This window comes from Aythya fuligula, chromosome 18 (assembly GCF_009819795.1).
Source record: "Aythya fuligula isolate bAytFul2 chromosome 18, bAytFul2.pri, whole genome shotgun sequence".
NCBI lineage: Eukaryota > Metazoa > Chordata > Aves > Anseriformes > Anatidae > Aythya > Aythya fuligula.
In genome coordinates, this window is record NC_045576.1 from 6,586,924 (window position 1) to 6,605,778 (window position 18,855).

The 18,855-nt window shown below is 46.5% G+C and overlaps 1 protein-coding gene across 4 annotated transcripts in view; it reads right to left on the minus strand.

Moving 5' to 3' along the window:
• The window catches only part of RHBDL3 (rhomboid like 3), a 64,155-nt gene that overhangs the window by 42,986 nt on the left and 2,314 nt on the right, over positions 1-18,855 (minus strand). For all 4 annotated transcript variants that reach the window (XM_032199567.1, XM_032199570.1, XM_032199569.1 and 1 more), the window contains exon 2: positions 17,458-17,481. In XM_032199567.1, coding sequence (XP_032055458.1) covers positions 17,458-17,481 — 24 coding nt within the window. The remainder of the gene's footprint in view (positions 1-17,457; positions 17,482-18,855) is intronic.

Below are 18,855 nucleotides of genomic sequence, written 5' to 3' on the forward strand. Positions count from 1 at the left end.
GAAAGAATCTTTGAGCTATCTCAAAGAGCTTAAATTGACTGGGGAATCCCAGCTTCTGGGATTTTCATTTAAAAAAATAAAATTAAATCCAACAATGTTCCTAACCCCTGTGAATATCTTTTAACATTTCCTCCAAGAAGTCCTAAAAAAATTGAGCCCCTTGGTGCAAACTTTGCTGTTTTTACTTGGCTATCTTTGAGGTTCAGAGTCAGAGACAGGTCAGATACAAGATTCTCCTTTAAACTGATAACATTTTTATTTATTTATTTATTTTTGCAACAACTCTAGCTGTAGACAGCATCAACATACATGGAAACCTTCCCTGATATAACAGCTTGAAAGCACAGAAAACTTCTGCCAGTCTGTCCTAACTATGGGGAAAAAGAATCATCACTTGTACTACTTGCAGCAAGTAGCAAGCATGCCTCCAGACCACGCATTGTCCTTGCAAGGTAACAGATACCCTTTGGTTACTGCAGGACGTGCCACCTTTGGGAAAGAGCAACATAGGTCTCAGAGATCTTGTTAGAGGCAGATCAGGAGACTACCAAGGTCAGGGGAAACTCCTGCCTTTCGAAATGCCCAGGGATTCCCCCCAGCTCCTTGTGCATGTACAGGAAAAGACCAGACTCCACAAGAAACTGAACCAAAGCAAAAGCCAAATACAATCTCTCAGGGCCTAGTTAACCTCTCAGTGAGGTTAGCGGGACCCTTGGCTATGCTTCAGGGCACTGGAAATACAGACTTAATGCCTTTACAAGAGCAGGAGGCTGTGCTTTTGGAAATCCTGGCAGCCAAGATGGTAACAGAAAGCAAGCAAAGCTCCAGGAAGCACTTGCATGATTTACAGACAAGTTAGCCACCTGGGGAGCACATTACAGTAAGAAACGACCTCTCAGCTGCTGCCAGAGTGCCACACAAGGATGTTATTACCCACATCCTTGATCAAAGTGCTGCACAGTACAAAACCACCTGATGATCCAGGTATGGGAAACACTTTCACGGGATGGTGCAGACAACGCAAAGAGACTGGAAGTCTCACAGAAGGCCATACACAGCTGCTGCGTGCATGGGGCCACACCTGGGTAGCTGGCCCCAGCGAGGGGGGGCAGAGCTGTGACCGACTCTTGCCCGTGCCCTGACATGAACTGGAGTAACTGGAAGAGCAGCAGCAATGAGCAGACACACAGCTGGCAAACTTCCAGCTGTGATAGGCAAGGATATTGCCTCCTGTCAATCCACTCCAGCCCTAATCCCCTGTGGAAACATCCCATCAGCACCACGCTCAGAGGCAATCTTTCAATCCAGATGCTAACAATTAACGATAGCGAAGACAAGGGAGGAACAGACAGAAAACAAATTCAACTGGGTGTTGCTCATCACACTAAGGATGTGAGGAGGACCTGGACAGGAGCCACATAAGCAAGACTTTTAGCCTTGCTGAGCCCTGCAGTAACTCTACATATGAGCATTCACGGGGCAGTGCACCCACTGTCAGCTGTAAGCCAGTGACAGTGACAGTCAGTGTCACAACTCGTACTGATGAGAAAGGAAGGAGCTGTGACCCAGCTGCGAAAGCTGCTTTGGGATCTGCATTATTTCTGTCCCATGTAGGAGAGGCACAAACCTGCTGCTGGTTTGAGCATTTGCACCATGCGTCTGGGTATTTCCCCCTCACAGAAGGGAAACTCTGCTTTTGACTCAGCTCATTTCACAAAGCAGCTGAGTTTTGCCTGCATACTTGTCTGATGCCCTTCAAGCAAACACAGCAGATTTTTACAAGGTAAAATACAGGCTAATACCAATGCGCAGCAGCCTGCAAAGCCCTGCCATCACAGCTAGCTGACTTAAGAGGCAGGACATCATCACCAAGCACCTCTACTTGCCTCTAGGGATTTTTCAAACACCATGGTATTGAAAAGAAGGGCCACAAAGGTTCCACCTGCACCCCAAGCCACCCGACACAGATCCTTCACCTTAGTTCTGTTCCTGCTGCCCCCACCCAGCAAATCGGGTTCCTTCACTGCCTTCCCAGAATCGTGCCAACCCACGGTCATTTCTTCACACTGCCAGATAGAAACACTGCTTGGTCTAACCCTGGCACACATCCTCGTGGATACGGTACTCACAGAGTCATACATCAGTACAATAATGATAGACTTCCCACAGCCAAACTCCACTTGGTTGAAATCATTATCATTTAGAGAGGCTGTAACCAGAGAAGACACTTGCTAGCAAAGTATTTTTTCTGACAAGAAAGATGCTGGCTCTTAGCTAGGCTTGAAGCCTGGATTCCACCCTAGAAAAAATAAATAAATAAGTCATTAAAGCCTCAGGGAAAGAGATAATTTGAGCCTGGATATTCCTTTCTCCTTGGCACAATTTTACAGTGCGTAACACGACATTCTCTCTGTGTTATTTGCTGCTGTCCTTCCTCAGCCCAGGTTTGTAATAAATGATGAAGAGCTGAAGTATTTGTGTCCTAGTGCTCAAAGGAAAAGCGACAAGCAACAATGATTTCAGATTGCAGCCTCTTATCATCATCACAACCTCATGTGCTTGAAAAATGAGATTTATCACATAAACACTTTCTCAGGAAGGGGTGCACGCTGCCTGGGTTTGTTTTAATAAAATCCTCAGCAAAATAAGTCAAATATTCGAAGGTCTGCATGCCTGAAGAACCACTGTAAAATCCAAATCAGGAGAAGTCCTTACCCTTCTGAAATCAGTAATGAAATTAGCATGGGGCCCAAAGGAAGCAAAGGGGGCCCCTTCAGAGGGGCCAGGATTTCAGTGTTTAAAACCACACAGTGGCAGATCTGTACCTACTTTAAGGACCTACTGCATCCTTTTAGTCCTGTACATCCCTCCATAGAAGCATAATAATGAAAACGTATCCAAGAAAACTTGGCTTTTCCTGAAGAACAGTATCTGAACACATATTTCTGTGGACACAGTGAATTTGAACTGCAGTGCTTTGTTTTCAAGTATCATTGCGTTTCACATTTTCACAGCTTCTTTGGAATAATTTTTGTTACAAAAACAATGTAAGCAATACTCACAGACAAAAGAACAGCCACCCCTTTAAAACCATAGAGCCTCTCCATTTGTATTGTTTTTGTAACAAATGCAGCCTGAGCCACTGAATTCCAAGTAAAAGATCCTCAGGCAACTTAAAAATTCAAGCAAATCGCCATGCGACATTAAAAGCATTCATTTTTACGAGCATCAAATTCCACCTATCAAAGGATCAGTCATCCTCTGCAGCTACCGATTTACATATCCAGCCTGCAAGCTGCTGAGGGGCCACTGGACACGAAATTCATGAATACATTAAATCCAAAAAAGGAAAGTAATGTCCATCGTAATTCAACTTAATGATCACATTTTCTTTACAGAAGCAGCACAAAGTCCATGTCTGACAAACACATGCCCCATAAAGGTACCCAGATGCGATGAGACACTGAACCCCCTACTTAGAGACTGTAACTCTCTCCAGTTACATGCATGGCACCGTTCACACCTGAACCACATTCAAGCCCCATGCAAGGAGGGAACATCCTTTGAGTTACGTAGTCACCAAGTCACTGACACCCATGCTACTGCACATCAACTAAATTCAAAGGCCTGATCCTCACAATGGAAGACAGTTTATCTGGACATACACCACAACCCTAGACAAATTCTCAGCCCTTTTGCCAAAGCAGGCAGTATTACCAGCCTTAATATAAGCGCTCCTTTGATCTTGTAACAGCTCGACTGGCAGTGGTACATCTATTATTCCTCATGGAACAGAGCTGTGATCTGATATCACACCTACATTTCACTCTGTGTAATGCTATCTAGAAACAGATGTAAGAGAAATCTTCTCAGCAGTGTGTACAACTTCTGTCATCTCGGATAGGTGAATGACCCTTGCCGGTGCTCAACCCACAGCCAATTACAGCTATGGCAAGGAGAAAAGTTTCTATTTCAAGTCTGTTGAAGAGTTCACTGGGTGCTGCAGGCAGAAGGATGGACACAGGAGAAGGTGTCCTGTAAAAATGTTCTCCTTTCTCTTAACTGAGCACCATGCAGGTAGGCAGCACCTTGGGGAATGAGGGGCAATCCCAAGACCGAAGGGTTGCCTGCATCCCATGTCACAGCAATAAGCACCTGTTTAAGAAAAAAAAAACAGCAACAGTGAAACCCCTGCAGATAATCCAGTTAAGACACAGGATAAAGTCACAGAGGTTAATCAGATCTGAGCCATTAGGTCTCTCTGCTGCTGCTTAGTGACACATCTGGTAAGCAACACCATCGAGATGAAGGCCAGTCAGAAACATCAATTTGATCTAACCAGCCCCAGAAAAGAGGTGTTGTTTCCCTGCTGCATAAGGCAGAAGAGGAGAGGAGCACATTGCAGGGCAGGTGGTCAGCTGGGCCCAGAGCTTGGCAGCCCCGTTAAGCCTCATCAGGTGCAAGGATGCTGTGACTGATGGGCTACATTAAGTAAACCTTACAGCAAAAGCCAAGGCTGTGTGTGCAGGGTGCTGAAAAATTATTCAGCAAGGAAAAATTCTGCCCATAAAGCTGCAAGCAGGCTCTCCTTACCTTGTGTTTCATTAGCTGTAACTCTGCTAATGAAGGCCACAGCAGGGCAGGTAAGGACTTATGGGGCCACCAGCACAAAGACCACCCGGGCTGTCATACATGGCACCTTCAGAACTGGGAGCCAGAAGAGAGCTGGGCTGGGCTGGGCTTTGCACTGAATCAGCTCCTGCAGTGTCTGAGGGATGGGGACAGACACAGCAGGGTTCAGCACTGACCAGGGCACATTGTCCCTGACTAGGGATTTATGCCCACCAAATAAAAGGCATCCAGCCCATTGCCCAGCTTCAAGTCCTGATCTCAAGTTGCATTTCAAAACTGAGCATGCTGTTTGCCTGACTTAAACCTGCCTGTACCACTACATCTGCTCAGCCCCTCTTCCTCCCTTTAGGGCAAAAAGAAGTCGGTGTTCTTGGTCCTTATTGCTTAGACAAGTGTCTACACCTGACAGTGATGACTTGCTATTCCCTTCATCACACCTGTGGGTGCAGGACAGTCAGCACAGAAGGACAAACCAATTCTAGAAGGTGACCTCACCTTTGACCCATCATAGTGAGCTGAGGCACAGAACAGCAGGGAGAGGAAGAAATTTTTTCTATACCCATTTCTTCTGGACAGGGAGAACGTGTGGATCAGAAAATCGTCTTCTCTCCTGGGCGATACGTGCCAGCCTTTCAAGAGGACAGATGGAGCAATAACTCCAATACAATTACAGAACTGTGGTGAGAATGAGAGAAAGATGAAAGGTACACAAGTGCCATTCTACCAATGATGCCGATCCTTCTTCGTTGCCAGAAATGTTTTAAGAAAACAATCCCTAACCAAGTGACTGTCATCTCCTGGAGGAGAACTGGGTCTCCAATACCACTCTACCTCACTGGGCTTTGTGAAGTGTCCTGCTACACTCCTCTGTTAAGTTCTTCCTCCTTCACAGTAAATTCTTCCCTCTTCTCCATAAATTCTTCAGTCCAAGGACAGAAATTGTCACTGTTTCTCAGTTCCCCAAAGGGACCATGATCAATACCGTCCAAAATCAGAACTTTTGCCCTTCCTATAGGAAACTTTATCCGTTCTTTAAAGGTATGGAGTTTTATAGCAATCAGCCGTGAAGCCTGTCAGGAGAAAACTACATTTAATACTCTGGACTGGAAACAGAACATTTCAGAGTAAAAATAGCTCCCTTTTTCGCTGTCTGCCAGATCTGGGAGGGAGGTGAAAATCTACAGGGACTTCATTTGATGTGTGAAAAAGCAGAATTCTGTAGCAGCGAGTATGCACACACTTATTTTAGGTCAAATAATAGCTCTGCAATAATACTTAGCTTGGAGGAGAAAACCAAAGCTTGGACTAGACCTACGGTATCTGGAACTGAGTGCCATTACAATCCAAGTGCATCCACCAGAAAAAGAGGGGAAAACTTTTAAATAAATACTTTAGAAGTCCCATCACATCGCAGTTCTTCTGTCTTTGAGTTCTTTTCTCTTTCAAATTCCAAGTATCATCTCCTCTATCAGCCACCATGATGTCTGTCTTACTAACATATGAGAAAAAGACACTGGTTGGCTGAGGGCTGGGCACAGACCGGGCCAGAACACAACCTTTCCCCCACAGCACATAGATCCAGTCAGGCTCCCTCATTCCACAGCCACGCAGTGGGGCAGCAGGCAGACCTGGTACAATATGCAGCCTTCCTCCCTCTCTTCTCCACCAGGGGAGGAGGACAGGCCACACATCATATCTAGCTTTCTGAGGAACCAGTGCTCAAGCCTGCCCATCTCAAATATAGCAAACAACTGCACTGTTTACTCCAAAGCACCTTATATTTTTAAAAAGGGCCAGCTCTGATCTCTGAGGTGAAGAGTTATTGATCAGAAGAGAATGGCAAAGCTGCATCACGTGTACTGGTGAACAAAGGCTCTGCACAAAGCTCTGCTGCCAGCTAAACTGATAGACACTGGAAAGGAAAAAGAGGAATCAGCACACACAACTCTGATGCTAAAAATGCAGGCACGTAAATATCCGGTAACTAGGGGGTACTGAGTAACGCAGGAGTGGTGGGACAGGAGTAGGGCTACTTTAGCAATCTGAGTGGAAGCATGGCTAGCCATTCCCTCCCTCCCTACTGGTACGGGATAAGAGAAGCTGGATCAGCTATATAATGCTGATAGATGTCTCATCAATGAGAAGGAACAATACAGGAACATTCAAATATCCCTTCTCTGATGTAACCATCACAACTGGCACAAACACAGAATCCTTACCAGAGAAGGCAGGCCCTGATCAGGGCTGACTGCTTCCCTGCTAACATCAGAAAAACACCTCAGTGTCCCCACTGGGAGAGAGCTCATTCAGCTACAGCTTCGCTGGGAACAGCAAGCACAGCGACCTCAGAAAGCCTCCAGAACTCGCACTGCGGAAAGCATCCTTCCTTGAATGAACTGCTTTGGCTCAGGCTGCCTGTGTGTAATTCAGGTTGGTTTAGACTACAAGAAACCATCTAATGCAGCTTTGTGTCAAACCTCCACCCACACATCAACTACATACTTAATAAGGATGAAAGAGAACATTACCCCAAGCTGGTATTCAGATCCTCAGCAGCGACAGAGCCCGTCATATGCTGTTTGGCCTTAGAAGCCAGCAAAAGGAACGCATCGTACTACATGCTTGGTCATTAAATACAGGCTTATAAGCCCATAAAGTCACTGTTGCTTGCAAGTGCAGAGTAATTTTTTTGCATGAAGTAGTTTGTTTTGTGGTAGCCCCAAAAGTTAATTAGTTTTCCTGGTTTTATTACTCCACATGGGCAAATAACAGCCTGGAGCTAACAGCCAGTTGGAGCTGTGCAAGGTCCAGAAAATTCTCACTGTGCTTTTCAGGACTGTTTGGTACAACCATAAATCAGCAGCTAGCAAATGACTTCCTGCTCCAGCTCTTCTTGGCCACCAGCACCAGTCCTAAACGATCCCATAAATCAATGCAGCAAGGGCAGCTCTCAGCTCTGAGGCCAGAGGGAATAAGGTGGAAAGATCTGTTTCAGACACACATGACAACTCTTTGAGAGACTTTCCAGCTATCACCACCCTGGGAGAAGTCACCCTGGGCACCTGTTTCACTGCAGATCCTGACTGCAGCATCTACACCGCCACCAGCTTCAGCTCCCACCTATACCCATGAAGGTGCTGCTGTCCCTGCCACAGAAGCTGTTTCCTATCTAGCCTGACAGGTAGATAAACTGGCCACAGCCCTCGTTCATAACCAGATGTGCCTTCAGCCTCTCCCAGGGCTATAGCAGACACTGAATGCAGACTGGAGGTTCCAAGAGGTGAAGAAGACACAAGGAAGCCAGCACAGTACAGTACAGCCTCTGGGATCCAGACTGACTGGACAGCAGTGCAATAGTCACCCTCCAGACAAAAACCGACTGTGGTAAGGATGCCCAGCACTGCAAAATCCTCTGGAGAGGCCAATGTACACGGTCATTTATAGAGTTTTAGAAGAGACAACACCAGGACATGCTGTAGTTATGCAAGCAACCCTACACACATACTCATAGACACTGAGACATCCCCAAATAGTTCCCAGGGGTCGCAAGTCAAAAGTGTGACGAAGCAAACACACAAGTCAATAAAGATTCCTCAGACACAGCACTGAGGCTGGAAGGAAGTTATCCCTCCAGCCATGGTCTCCAGGCACAGCTCACACAGCAGCAACAGGAGCATCATCTCCCCAAGGGGACTGCCTAAACGCACCAATCAATGCAAACCAAGCATTTCTCAAAAAAATAAATACTGCTGTTACGGGACATGTGAAGGAAAAACATTTGTGCCTCCCTGCTAATGGGGAGGAGAACCCAGAGACATAACTCCAGTCCTAACAAGACTGTGTGCAAAAGCAGCTCCTCTGTTAGCAGCCAAGAGGGAGTAGCTGTGAGAAGAGGCAGCAGTTCAGAGGAAAGAACCACAACGAACACTTTCATTTTCCTCCCCTGTGCAAACAACAAAAAAGCAACATCATTCTGCAGAGGCCAAGATGCATAAGCCCACTTGCCATCATTTCTCAGCATGAGGGTTAAGTAAACCTGTGGCAGGGAAGCCAGTGGAGGGAAATGGGTGTTTGGCTCTGTTTCAGGGCCAGGAACAAAATCTAAAAAAAAGAACTTTGCTCTCCAAATGCCAAAGGAGGCACACCATTCTGCTGTCAGCCCCAGCAAACCATACAATTGATGTTAGGCATAGAATGGGCCGGGGACACCCATCACGATTGTTTTCAGGTGCTCTGCTAGGCAAAGTCAGAGCACACAGGATAAAGTCCTCCAGTTGTTTTTGTGAAACCTTCCATTTTCCACCTTATATTGAATATTGATTCTTTCTCTGTCAAGGAGTAAACGTGGAGGATTATGGCTCACTGCCAGTAGGCTGTCATCAGCAAGCAGTTCCACTACAATTACACATCACAAACGAGTATGCTACACAAAGCAAGATCTCCATCATCACTGGCACCTAATCACACAGGATTGCAGAGGCAGAAGTTGCATTTCCTTGGGGAACAGTGCCTTGAAGAAGCGCACGCGGCCAGAGGTTTGTTGGTAGCCACAAACAGCTTTGCCTCCAGCAGCCTCGCTTATTTTTTCCTTGTGCAACTACAGAAACTCCAGAGCACACACTGCTTACAGAGGATGTCGAGTATCAAAGAGCATGAAGAACAGTTCTTTGGGGGAAGATTGATCTTGCTTGTTTAACATCAGTTTCATACATCATTACTCTTCTCACCAGCAATACAGGGTCACTGCAGACAGCTGTTCCTAAGCAACAGGAATATACTAAGAATACACATATTCTCTGCATCTTGCTAGTGCTGGGAATTTCATTTTTAGAGCTGAAGGAACTCAAGGTCCAAGTGAGACTTCTGTGCATTCACGATTCCCTGGCGAAGGGAACAGCCCCATAATGAATCACTGCTAATTAAGGTCACTACCAAAGGATCTACATTTCTTTACTGGTTTGTGCTTTTCATACAAGAAAGAGAAGTTTCTATTGGGAAGTTCTGGGTTGGTTGCAGAACAGCTGAGAGAGCAACAGCAGCCCTTGTACAAGACAGCCCAAGGAAAAAAAAAAAAAAAATGTTTCTAGACAGTTCTACTCTAACAGAGCATCTGCTCAGAAATAAAACCAATCCCCCAAACACACACACACACACACACACCAAAATAACAAAACCACTTCACAAACTTAGAATTACGAGGTAGCTGCTGGAGGGATGGGGTATGCAAGGCCCACTAACTCTCTGGGGGAAACAAGGCAGTTCAGAGGAGCTTCAGGGAGCTGGATGGTCAGATCTCATGGAGGCCACTGGAAAAACTTTGTCCCGTACAACTAATAACATAAAGCCAACTTTTCCACTTGAAATTACAACACTGTCAGGGAAGTACAATTAGCCAGGTGGAACCTGGCCAGGGCAGAGAAAATCACGACTGGTCTCAAAAAAAAAACAACACATCAGGACAGGTGTGATCTCAAACATTCAGGACTTCACTACACATTCCAGCATGACGTTGTCTCTGGTGATAAAATAGCCCCAGCATCGCCATGAGAAGCTGAACTGGGGATAAGCCACCACTCCGGAGATCAGGAGAGGAGAGGGATATAGCAGTGACTCTTCCAGGTGCAAGAGCTTGAACTACAATACTACAAGGTTTGAACCACACAAAATTCCAGAGGAATCAGAGCTCAGATTTCCTCAGCAGCGTAAGTACGATGCTGCAAGAAAACAGCCTGTTGTCTGCACCCCATCAACTTTGTCTCATGGTGTGTTGGTAGCAAGCTGGTTTCAGACCAACACATTGTACGATACCTAGTGAGGAGGCGGAGAGTGATCACAGCTTCTTTGGCTGCTGCCAAACTCAAACACGCCCACTACTGCATTTAATTTGCAAACGTGCCCCGGTACACTCGCGCTGAGTGCAAATACAGGAAAGCAGCAAGACCATCATACTTCCTACCACAGAGAAGAAACGCTTGCTTTCCAGGTCTGGTGGAGAGCAACTTTAAAAGCCTGTAAATGTTACAGGCATGAGTGATAATGGCTTGGAAAAGCACCTCCAACCTGTTTCAATTCTCTAAGCAGCTGGGTTTGTTCCTCTGGAGACAGGATGATCTCTTCCCCCTCTCCATCTCCCATCATAACAGAGCGCACGCTACATAGACAATGCACCAGCTGATTTCCAGGATCAATCCAGTCTCTGTTTACAGCTTTTTTCCCCTCCTTTCTTTTTAAACGTGCAGGCTTAAATGTTCTTATTGCTTCAGTGATTTTCTATGTGCAAGACAGGATTTGAGAACAATGCATTAGCAAGGATCTCTGTGCCTAAAAACCAGCCCGCATATTCAGCTGCAATGGCAAAGTGTAGGCTACCAAAGCATCTCGCTGCAGCTGGGATCAGGTGGCAGCAGAGACAAGGGTCTGAATGCAGCTTGCTCGCACTCTCGGACACTGAAGGTTTCCAGGCAGCTCGGCCATGGAAGGTACACAAATGTGTAATGAGTAGGAAGCCTCCTGAGGCTTTTACAAATCTAGAGACATCAAGCTGCCAGTAACTCACGGGCTGTGTAAGACTGACTCAGCTTCCATGTGCTTTTTCAGTGTGTTTGTTATGATTCCTTTAAACATTTCAGGAGAAGCCTCCTTCTACCAGCACAAGCTTAACAGCGTTGCATTCGTTACGCTGCTGCTGCTGTCTGGTTCCTGCTGATGGCTTCTACGCCCAGCTTCATGCTCAAGGCTATCAAGCAAGGCCGAATGTCTGCGTAAGGGCTGGTGGGGATGAGGAGTATTCTGGTAGCCAGGGAAAGGGGAGATGGCACGGCCGATCCCAACCCATTCGTGCTGCAGGGAAGGTATAAATACAATCTCAGAGACTCGTACACAGCTTGGGGGCTGGCTGCTGCTCAGTGTGCTGGAATATTAAGGAGGAACTTGGGGAATGTTTGCTGTTCACCCTGCAAGAAGTGGGAAGATTAATGACCTGCAGGTAGCTTTCTCGTGCTGGGTTATCACTCCAGGGTATCGTGGCTAACAGCCAAATGTGGCTATAAGCCTTAAAGTGCTAGGAGATTGCTGTCTACCATAACAGCACTGGGGACAGAATCAGGCTAACCCTGGCAGGGTGGAAGAGCAGGCAGTACCCTGCAGAGGGAAGTCTCTCAGACATTAGCTGCTCAGCGCCTCAGTTTCCCTCCTTGACTGAAGGAAGGAAAAATTCCTTTCCCCCTTTTCCTGGGGGCTCATGCATTCAAAAAGGCCCCTGGCAGAAGGCAGCAAGGGGCTGATAATCCAGACAGCATCATCAAACCAACCTCCCTCGGCAAGAACAGATTCTCTCGCCAGCCCATTCTTCCCTTCAAGTCTGTCTACAGGGCAATGAATTTGAAGGGACTCTTTTCTTCCCAACCCCACAACCCAAAGTGAAGGAGTCAAAGGGTTAATGCTGCATGACAAAGGTCAGCGCAGTTTGGGGAGGGAGGAGAAAGGCGAGCATTGTGGTCACAGACAGCAGCTCCCTGCTCCCAAAACGCCACTTGAGAAATGTAAAGTGATAGCGTTGCTCAGAAAAAAAGGCCTGAGAGCCTCGCCTAAATCCCAGGGCTTTATCGCTCACAAAAGCCCATCCCCTTGAGTCATTAATCGTGTGCTCCATGGCTGGGCGCCTCAAAGAGCAGCAGATGACACATGCCCAGCTGCCACTGACGCCCCTCCTCAAGGTAGCGGGGCAGAGGCAGGTGCACTCCCAGTGCCCTCTGCTCAAGGCTAATCTATTCTCCCTCCTTGTCCTCTGCCTTTCATCTCCTCCAGCAGCCCACGCTGACAACTGTAAATGAGATTAGACTTCAAGGCGTGGGGCAGATGCAGAACCCCCTCTGTGCATTGCCAAGAGACCCTTGTAGCTTTTAGAGTGTCTTTCCCCTATACAAGGCACAGCTTGGTGGAGGGGAAGGTAAAAGGAAGCAAGTTTCTTGCCACATTCACAGCAATGTCTAATAAAACAGACCACGCAGACCCTGGCTTTAGCGCCTGGATGCTAATCTTTTACCGCCATGGACAGTCTGGCCACCAGCACCTCTGATTCTCCAGTCCTTGTTAGGAGATACAGTAACAGGTTACGGCTATTTCCTATCTGCAGTTTCTCTAACCTCCTCTTTGCAGCGACATGCTGCTCCGGTGTGGACACAATGTCCCGATGAGCCCTAACCTAAAGAGACAGCAACAGCCCAAAATCCAGGTAAGGGCACGAAAGCAGCATACGACCCTGTGATCAAACCTCCTGCCCATGCTGCTGCTCCCACAGATATTGTTTCCTACTCTTCATCTCAGTTTCTCCTTCTCCCACTCCCAGGGTCCCACACAAACCAGCGGGAAGACACAAGCGATTTGTCAGAAAAAAACAGTAAAGTCTCCAGACACAAACCACTGCCTGGAGCTCAGAGACCTGCCTGTCGAGGTCTTCCAGCCGCAGCCAGCAGGGGTTAGCCAGTAACAATAGGCAGGGAACTTTTCAAAGGGGTGTGTGATGTTTAGCTCAACAGTGCCCCAGTAAACAAACTGGAATTTCTTTTATAGCGTGAGAAACAGCTCGTCCTGCCTGTGTTAAAGGCTATCCTGAGAAAAGGGACATGGTTAACATAAAAGATCGTTGAGTACAAAATTATTCCCTTTCTCAGTTACCACCAACCATGATCATAGCTGGCCTGATTTTATGGATTGCTTTGCAATTTCAGTAGTGCAGGAAACAGCCCTGGATTTAAGACGCCTGCAAGGTCGGCGTATTTTCATGCTTTAGAGACTGTGGCAGAGCAGGTTCAGCTGCACCCACTGCTGGTAGTGTCAGCAACTGAACTCTTCCTGACAAGTGCACGTCTGGTCCAGAGTAGCTCTACAGCCTCATTTCTGAGCTCAAGCTTTCCATTAGCTGCCTACACAGAGCGGGTAACTTGGCACCTCTCTCTATTCCCCATAAACTCTGTTCATCTGTTGCCATCACACCCACGTACAAGTCTCAGGAAGGAATCCAGGATTCCTAAAGCAGCTGCAACAAAAACACAGCCTGGATTGATAAGCAATAGAATCGAGGTGCTGAGCCGGTGAGGAGGGTCTTTTGGGAGAGTTTTGTGTGTGGCTATTTAAAACCAGTTTGTTGTCATGACTACAAACCAGGGTATGGGTGAGAAGAAGCGAGCTCTCCAAGATGAGGGCTGATAATGTTAATTCGCCCTCAAAATATCAGCAGCCGTGGGGATGGGACAGACAGAGCTTGTGTCATCTCTTGGCATCTAACAAAGCTAAAAGCCACCTTCAGAAGGCAGGTCTGTCCTAATAACCAACACCATCCTCTTAGATAGTCCCTTTCACCCAGCACGGCCGAGGGCTGGATAATAGCGATTAGTTGCAGTCATCTCTAAAGCAGGGACGTTGGGGACATGGAGGCAAAGAAGGGCACCCAAGGCCTTATAAAGGACGCAGCAAGCAGGAACTGTCAGTCCCACAGAAGACCTGCCTGCAGTCTCACTGTCTAGCCATCGTATGACTTGGCTTCAGTGAGGACAGTGAGATGTTCTCATGTCTGCATGCAAGGGAATTAACTAGAGAGCTTAACAGCACAGAGAAGGGTGAAATTGCCAGGATGTGCTACTGGAATTGTCTCGCTTCTAAGTTAACCTGAAGATTAACAACAACAACAAAATTGTTTGGCCAGTGAAGAACAAATAAAATAAACCCCCAAGTGACTGTGTAGGAATGGAGAGAGGCAAGGTCATGCTCTGCTTGGAGCTTGGATTCCACACAGAGACAGCGTGTGAGGAGCACTCAGTGACAGTGCAGGCTCTGCAGAAGGCAGCAGATGCGGAGCTAATGTGTGTGTGTGGGTGGAGGGTGTTTATGAGCACAATAAATAAATGTATGAATCCCTATAAAAGTTCCTGTATAAAAGTGAGTTAGAGCTGCCCAAGGGCCGTGGCCTCAGAATAAAAAATGCATCTTTTAGCATGGCATGAAGCAGCAGCTGTACCGTAACTTCCTGGCAGCAGCACTGAGAAGCCGCCTGTCTGCCTGCTCCCAAACACTTGGGTGAAGTCTTGACCCCACTAAATACAGAAGGAGCTTTAGTACTCAGGATTTTACTCTGGGAGGGGCTTATTTGAGCCTTGAAGCCTAGGAAGCAGAGCTAATTTTTTGCCAAATTTCAGTTCTTCTTTAAAGCAATCTGACAGTGGCTGGAGATACTGGTGTTACTCACTGACAGTTCCCAGCATGACAGAATAGAGCTGGATCAAAATGAATAGTAAAATTCCCCCAGAAATCATTGTCATTCACTCCTCTCCCCCAAAATAAACAAGAAAAACAAACAAACAAACAAACAAAAACCCACATTGTTTTATGGTTGAGCAGCAATTTTTATCAAGAAATCCTGAATTGTAAATTTAAGCTGTTTAGAGAGGAGGGTCAAAAACAACTAAAAAGAACCCTATACATTTTGTATGTCTATACATAAAACTGCTTTTTTGTCAGTAAACCTAAATGAAAGTTTTGTAAAAATACCTCCCCCCAGGAAAAGAAAAAGCATTACTACCAGTTTCAACACCTGTCCCCCCACCAAAGGCAAGGAGGGGAGGGATTACTGCCCCCTCCCTTGCATCATTTACCATCACCGTAAATCACCCTGGAAACAGGAGACTTGCAGACTCCCAGCCCGTGAATTCCCAACTGCTCTAACACATCCTCCAGGGTCTTCCCTCATTCCGCTGCTCTCTGGGGAGGAGGTGAACACTGGAGCCCCTGCGTCCCAGCACAGTGTATGACTTAAGCCTTAGTCCCAGCCCATGAGTCACAAAGACAAGGGGCACATCAGTCTTTGGTCACCCACTTCCACTCTGCACATACGTCAGGCCAGGTCATACCTCCCAGCGAGAGCTGCAACTCTTCTCAGTTTCAACGCGCAGACTTTCTCTAGCTATTACGACATTATCGTGTTTCACGGGGATGCCAGTCAGAGCTAAACAAAACGCTCCCCTCTCCTACCAGCATGGAGCTGCTGGGAATAGCAACCTTGTTCCATGACAAACAGTATCTTGCGATTTGCTGCAGGGCTAATTGCATTGCATTGCTGATACTGCGCTCAAGGAAGACGTCAGCGCCTTGGCTTTGCCCACAGGCAACAAGGACGTTATTGATTTATTCAGGACTTACAACTAGTTGTCACAGGTTGCATTCTCTTTGATAATAAAGCCTTACAGACAAGGCTTAAATTTCCACTGCAGCCCTAATTGAAACATAGCTAATTATCAGAGTCCTGCCTTTGCAGCCCATTCCCTTGTTCCTGTGGTAATTTTCTGTAAAACCAACAGTCAAACTCCCCTCCCTTAAACAAAAAAAAAAAAAAAAAGTGGGGGGGACAGAAAAAAGGAAAAGAAAAAAAAAAGACCTCTACTATGCAAGCAAGTCCAGTGGGAAATTACCCATTCCTCTCTTTGAGCCTGAGGTAGCTACCAGCCAAGATCCCCATCCCACAAGGACTCAATGACTTCAAAGGATGCTTGTAGAATCAGACTTCAAATTAATGCCAACTTTCAAGACAGAAGAGAATTCCAAGTGGCTGAAACATTCAGCTCAGACCACAAACAATTTATCTTGAATCAGTCTTCTGAGTGGCACCATTCCCTCTGAGCCCCAGAAAATTCAAACACACCACGCAATTTAGGTGCGATCAACAATTAGAGTAATCTAATTCCCAACTGCCAGTTGCTTGACTGTACAACAACAAATGAACTGCGGTCCAGACACGTGGATTAACAGTTAGTCACAGCTAACTGGCTACAAACGAGCACTCATCAGAGCAGGCAGTCCAGTTATTAGCTGAACGACAGCAAGACCCCCAAGGTACCAAGGACATCCTTTCACAGAGACTGCACTACAGCCTTCAGCTGTAGAAGCAAGAATCACCACCTTGTAAAGTGGGGACAAAAATCCCTCAGAACTTTAAGACTGCCAGGTCAATGTCAGCATCAGAGTAAGTTCGCTTACAGTAGGTGACATTTACACGCACACACAACACCACAAAAGTTTATGACATCCAGAGAGTGGTGCAGCTTAAAAGCAAGTCAACCCTAGAAAAATCCTTCAGTTTATAGCTGCTTCACATTTCAGCCTGGCAGATGGAAGGAACACCACAAAGCAAACATGTCAGTTAAAGCAGCTAAAAGCATAATTTACAAGCTAGAATCCACAACCCAAATTCTCAGCAGCTATAACTCAGAGCTCTATAGAATGGTGTGGATCTCAGCCAGCTATGGATCTGACCAATGGCATTTATCGGGTACAACCACAGCCTTTGGTACAGAAGCAGATACTTTGCTAATTCTGTGGAAGTTAAAAGCTGCGGGTCCTCCCCTGGATCAAATAGATGCTATCATGCAGAAGTCAGTTCAGCAGCTGGGGAAGCATTTCACAGAACACGGTGCTGGTTTTACAGGTCCTAGTTTGTCTGCCTCAAAGAGTAGGCGATCCTTTAATCCCCAGAGCAGGGATAGTGCAGCTGGCAGCAGTCGGAGCACCTGCTGCAGCGCCTCGGCTCAGCCCCTGTGCTACAAGGGATGGTCAGCCTGGGCCCGCTTCTCCTCCTGGCTGCTCTGATGAGAAACTGAGAGAAAGGCCCAAAGCATTAATGACAATAATGACTTGCACACCAGCACCCTGGGAATCAGGAACATGGAGCTCCTAAATTGTATGGTAAAAGCACGGAAAATCTAGTACAGAGGAAATTAAGTGCGGGCTACACTCTTTGCTCATAAGACAGAGACAATACATCAGTTGTTCACATACCTGATCAAATAGGGCTTTCCAGTGCTGAGAGGCAATGCATAAGGGAGGAAAAAAAGAAAAAGAAGGTATGAGAGCAACGACATTAACACGCAGCAAACTGTAGAATTATATTCTAACAGAGAAATAACCAAATGATCTAGTGCCATTTCCAACAGCCTTCTTCATCCCAGAATCACCTATCCTTCCGGGGGAGGAGGCAGGGGGAATCTACCAACCACAGGGAGTACAGTTTTCATTTACAAATCCAAATTAAGACAAACTCGGAACATTCATGTGTTAATTCTGTTTTCTTCTGCTTTGACTACTTGTGAGCAAGTAAGGAATAAAAGGCTTTTTATCCACAGGGATCAAGACAGCTTGGTGTATACTGAGGGGAGGGAGGAGTTAGCAATGTTTTTTCAGATCACTTTCTAAGATCCTGTGGCCCAACCGTGACCCACAGACTGCACTCTCTGGTTGTCAGAGCCTTGCCTGCTCCTAACTCTGGCAGGGACTTGCTGCAAGGCCTTTGATAACCCATCGGTTCTCTGAGCCTCACATGTCCACAGCTGAAAAACGGATAATTCCTCTTGCACAAGGTGGAAAGGGGGATGCCTGGGACTATATTTACCCCTACAATTTTTGTTCCAGATCTGCCTGAAAAGCTGTGCACAGAAAGAAGGTCCACTTCAGTGCAGACAGCCACGTGAACACTCCACCAGTCCTTGTCACTTGGGAACAGAAAAAACAAGCTGATGACTGGCTCTGGTTTATGCTCTGTACAAAGACCGATGTCAAACCACACAGCCCCACAGAACTGAGGCAATTCCTAATGAAGTGCTTACTTCTCTCTCCTAGCTCTTGGATTTGGGGTCAGCTGAGAAGAGATCAACTTCCATGGGGCAACAGTGATCCAGGTAACCACTGCTTAGATTCCCCCTGAAATAACCTGCACATTCCCAGTTCTCTTGTCTGAAGCGTGTTGTTGAGCACAACACTTTGTTTCTGCCTCATATATCTTCCTAGAAAAACAAAATGAGAAAAATAATAACAAACATGAGCCTCATAAAAACAAGTCTCCTCACTATGCTATATGCAAAGCAGAGCTCTGGTAAGAGCCTTACCCAGTCCTCCCAAGAATATTTCCTTTCACATGGTAGGCAAATCTAAAGCAGAACTGACTGGAGAGACAGTGGGGTATCAGGCCACTGAATTTAATCAGTTCAGCTGCTGGCTCCCCTCCTCCCCACGTCCCCATCCATTTATAAACTCCCATTTATCATCATAAATCAGCCCAGCGCTTTAAACAGAACATTTTGGGACTGCCTCAATGCTGGCTTTGTGGAACACTGCTCCAAGAGCTGTAATGACATCACAGCTGAGCTGTTACACGCTGTCAGGGCTGTGACAGCCAAACAT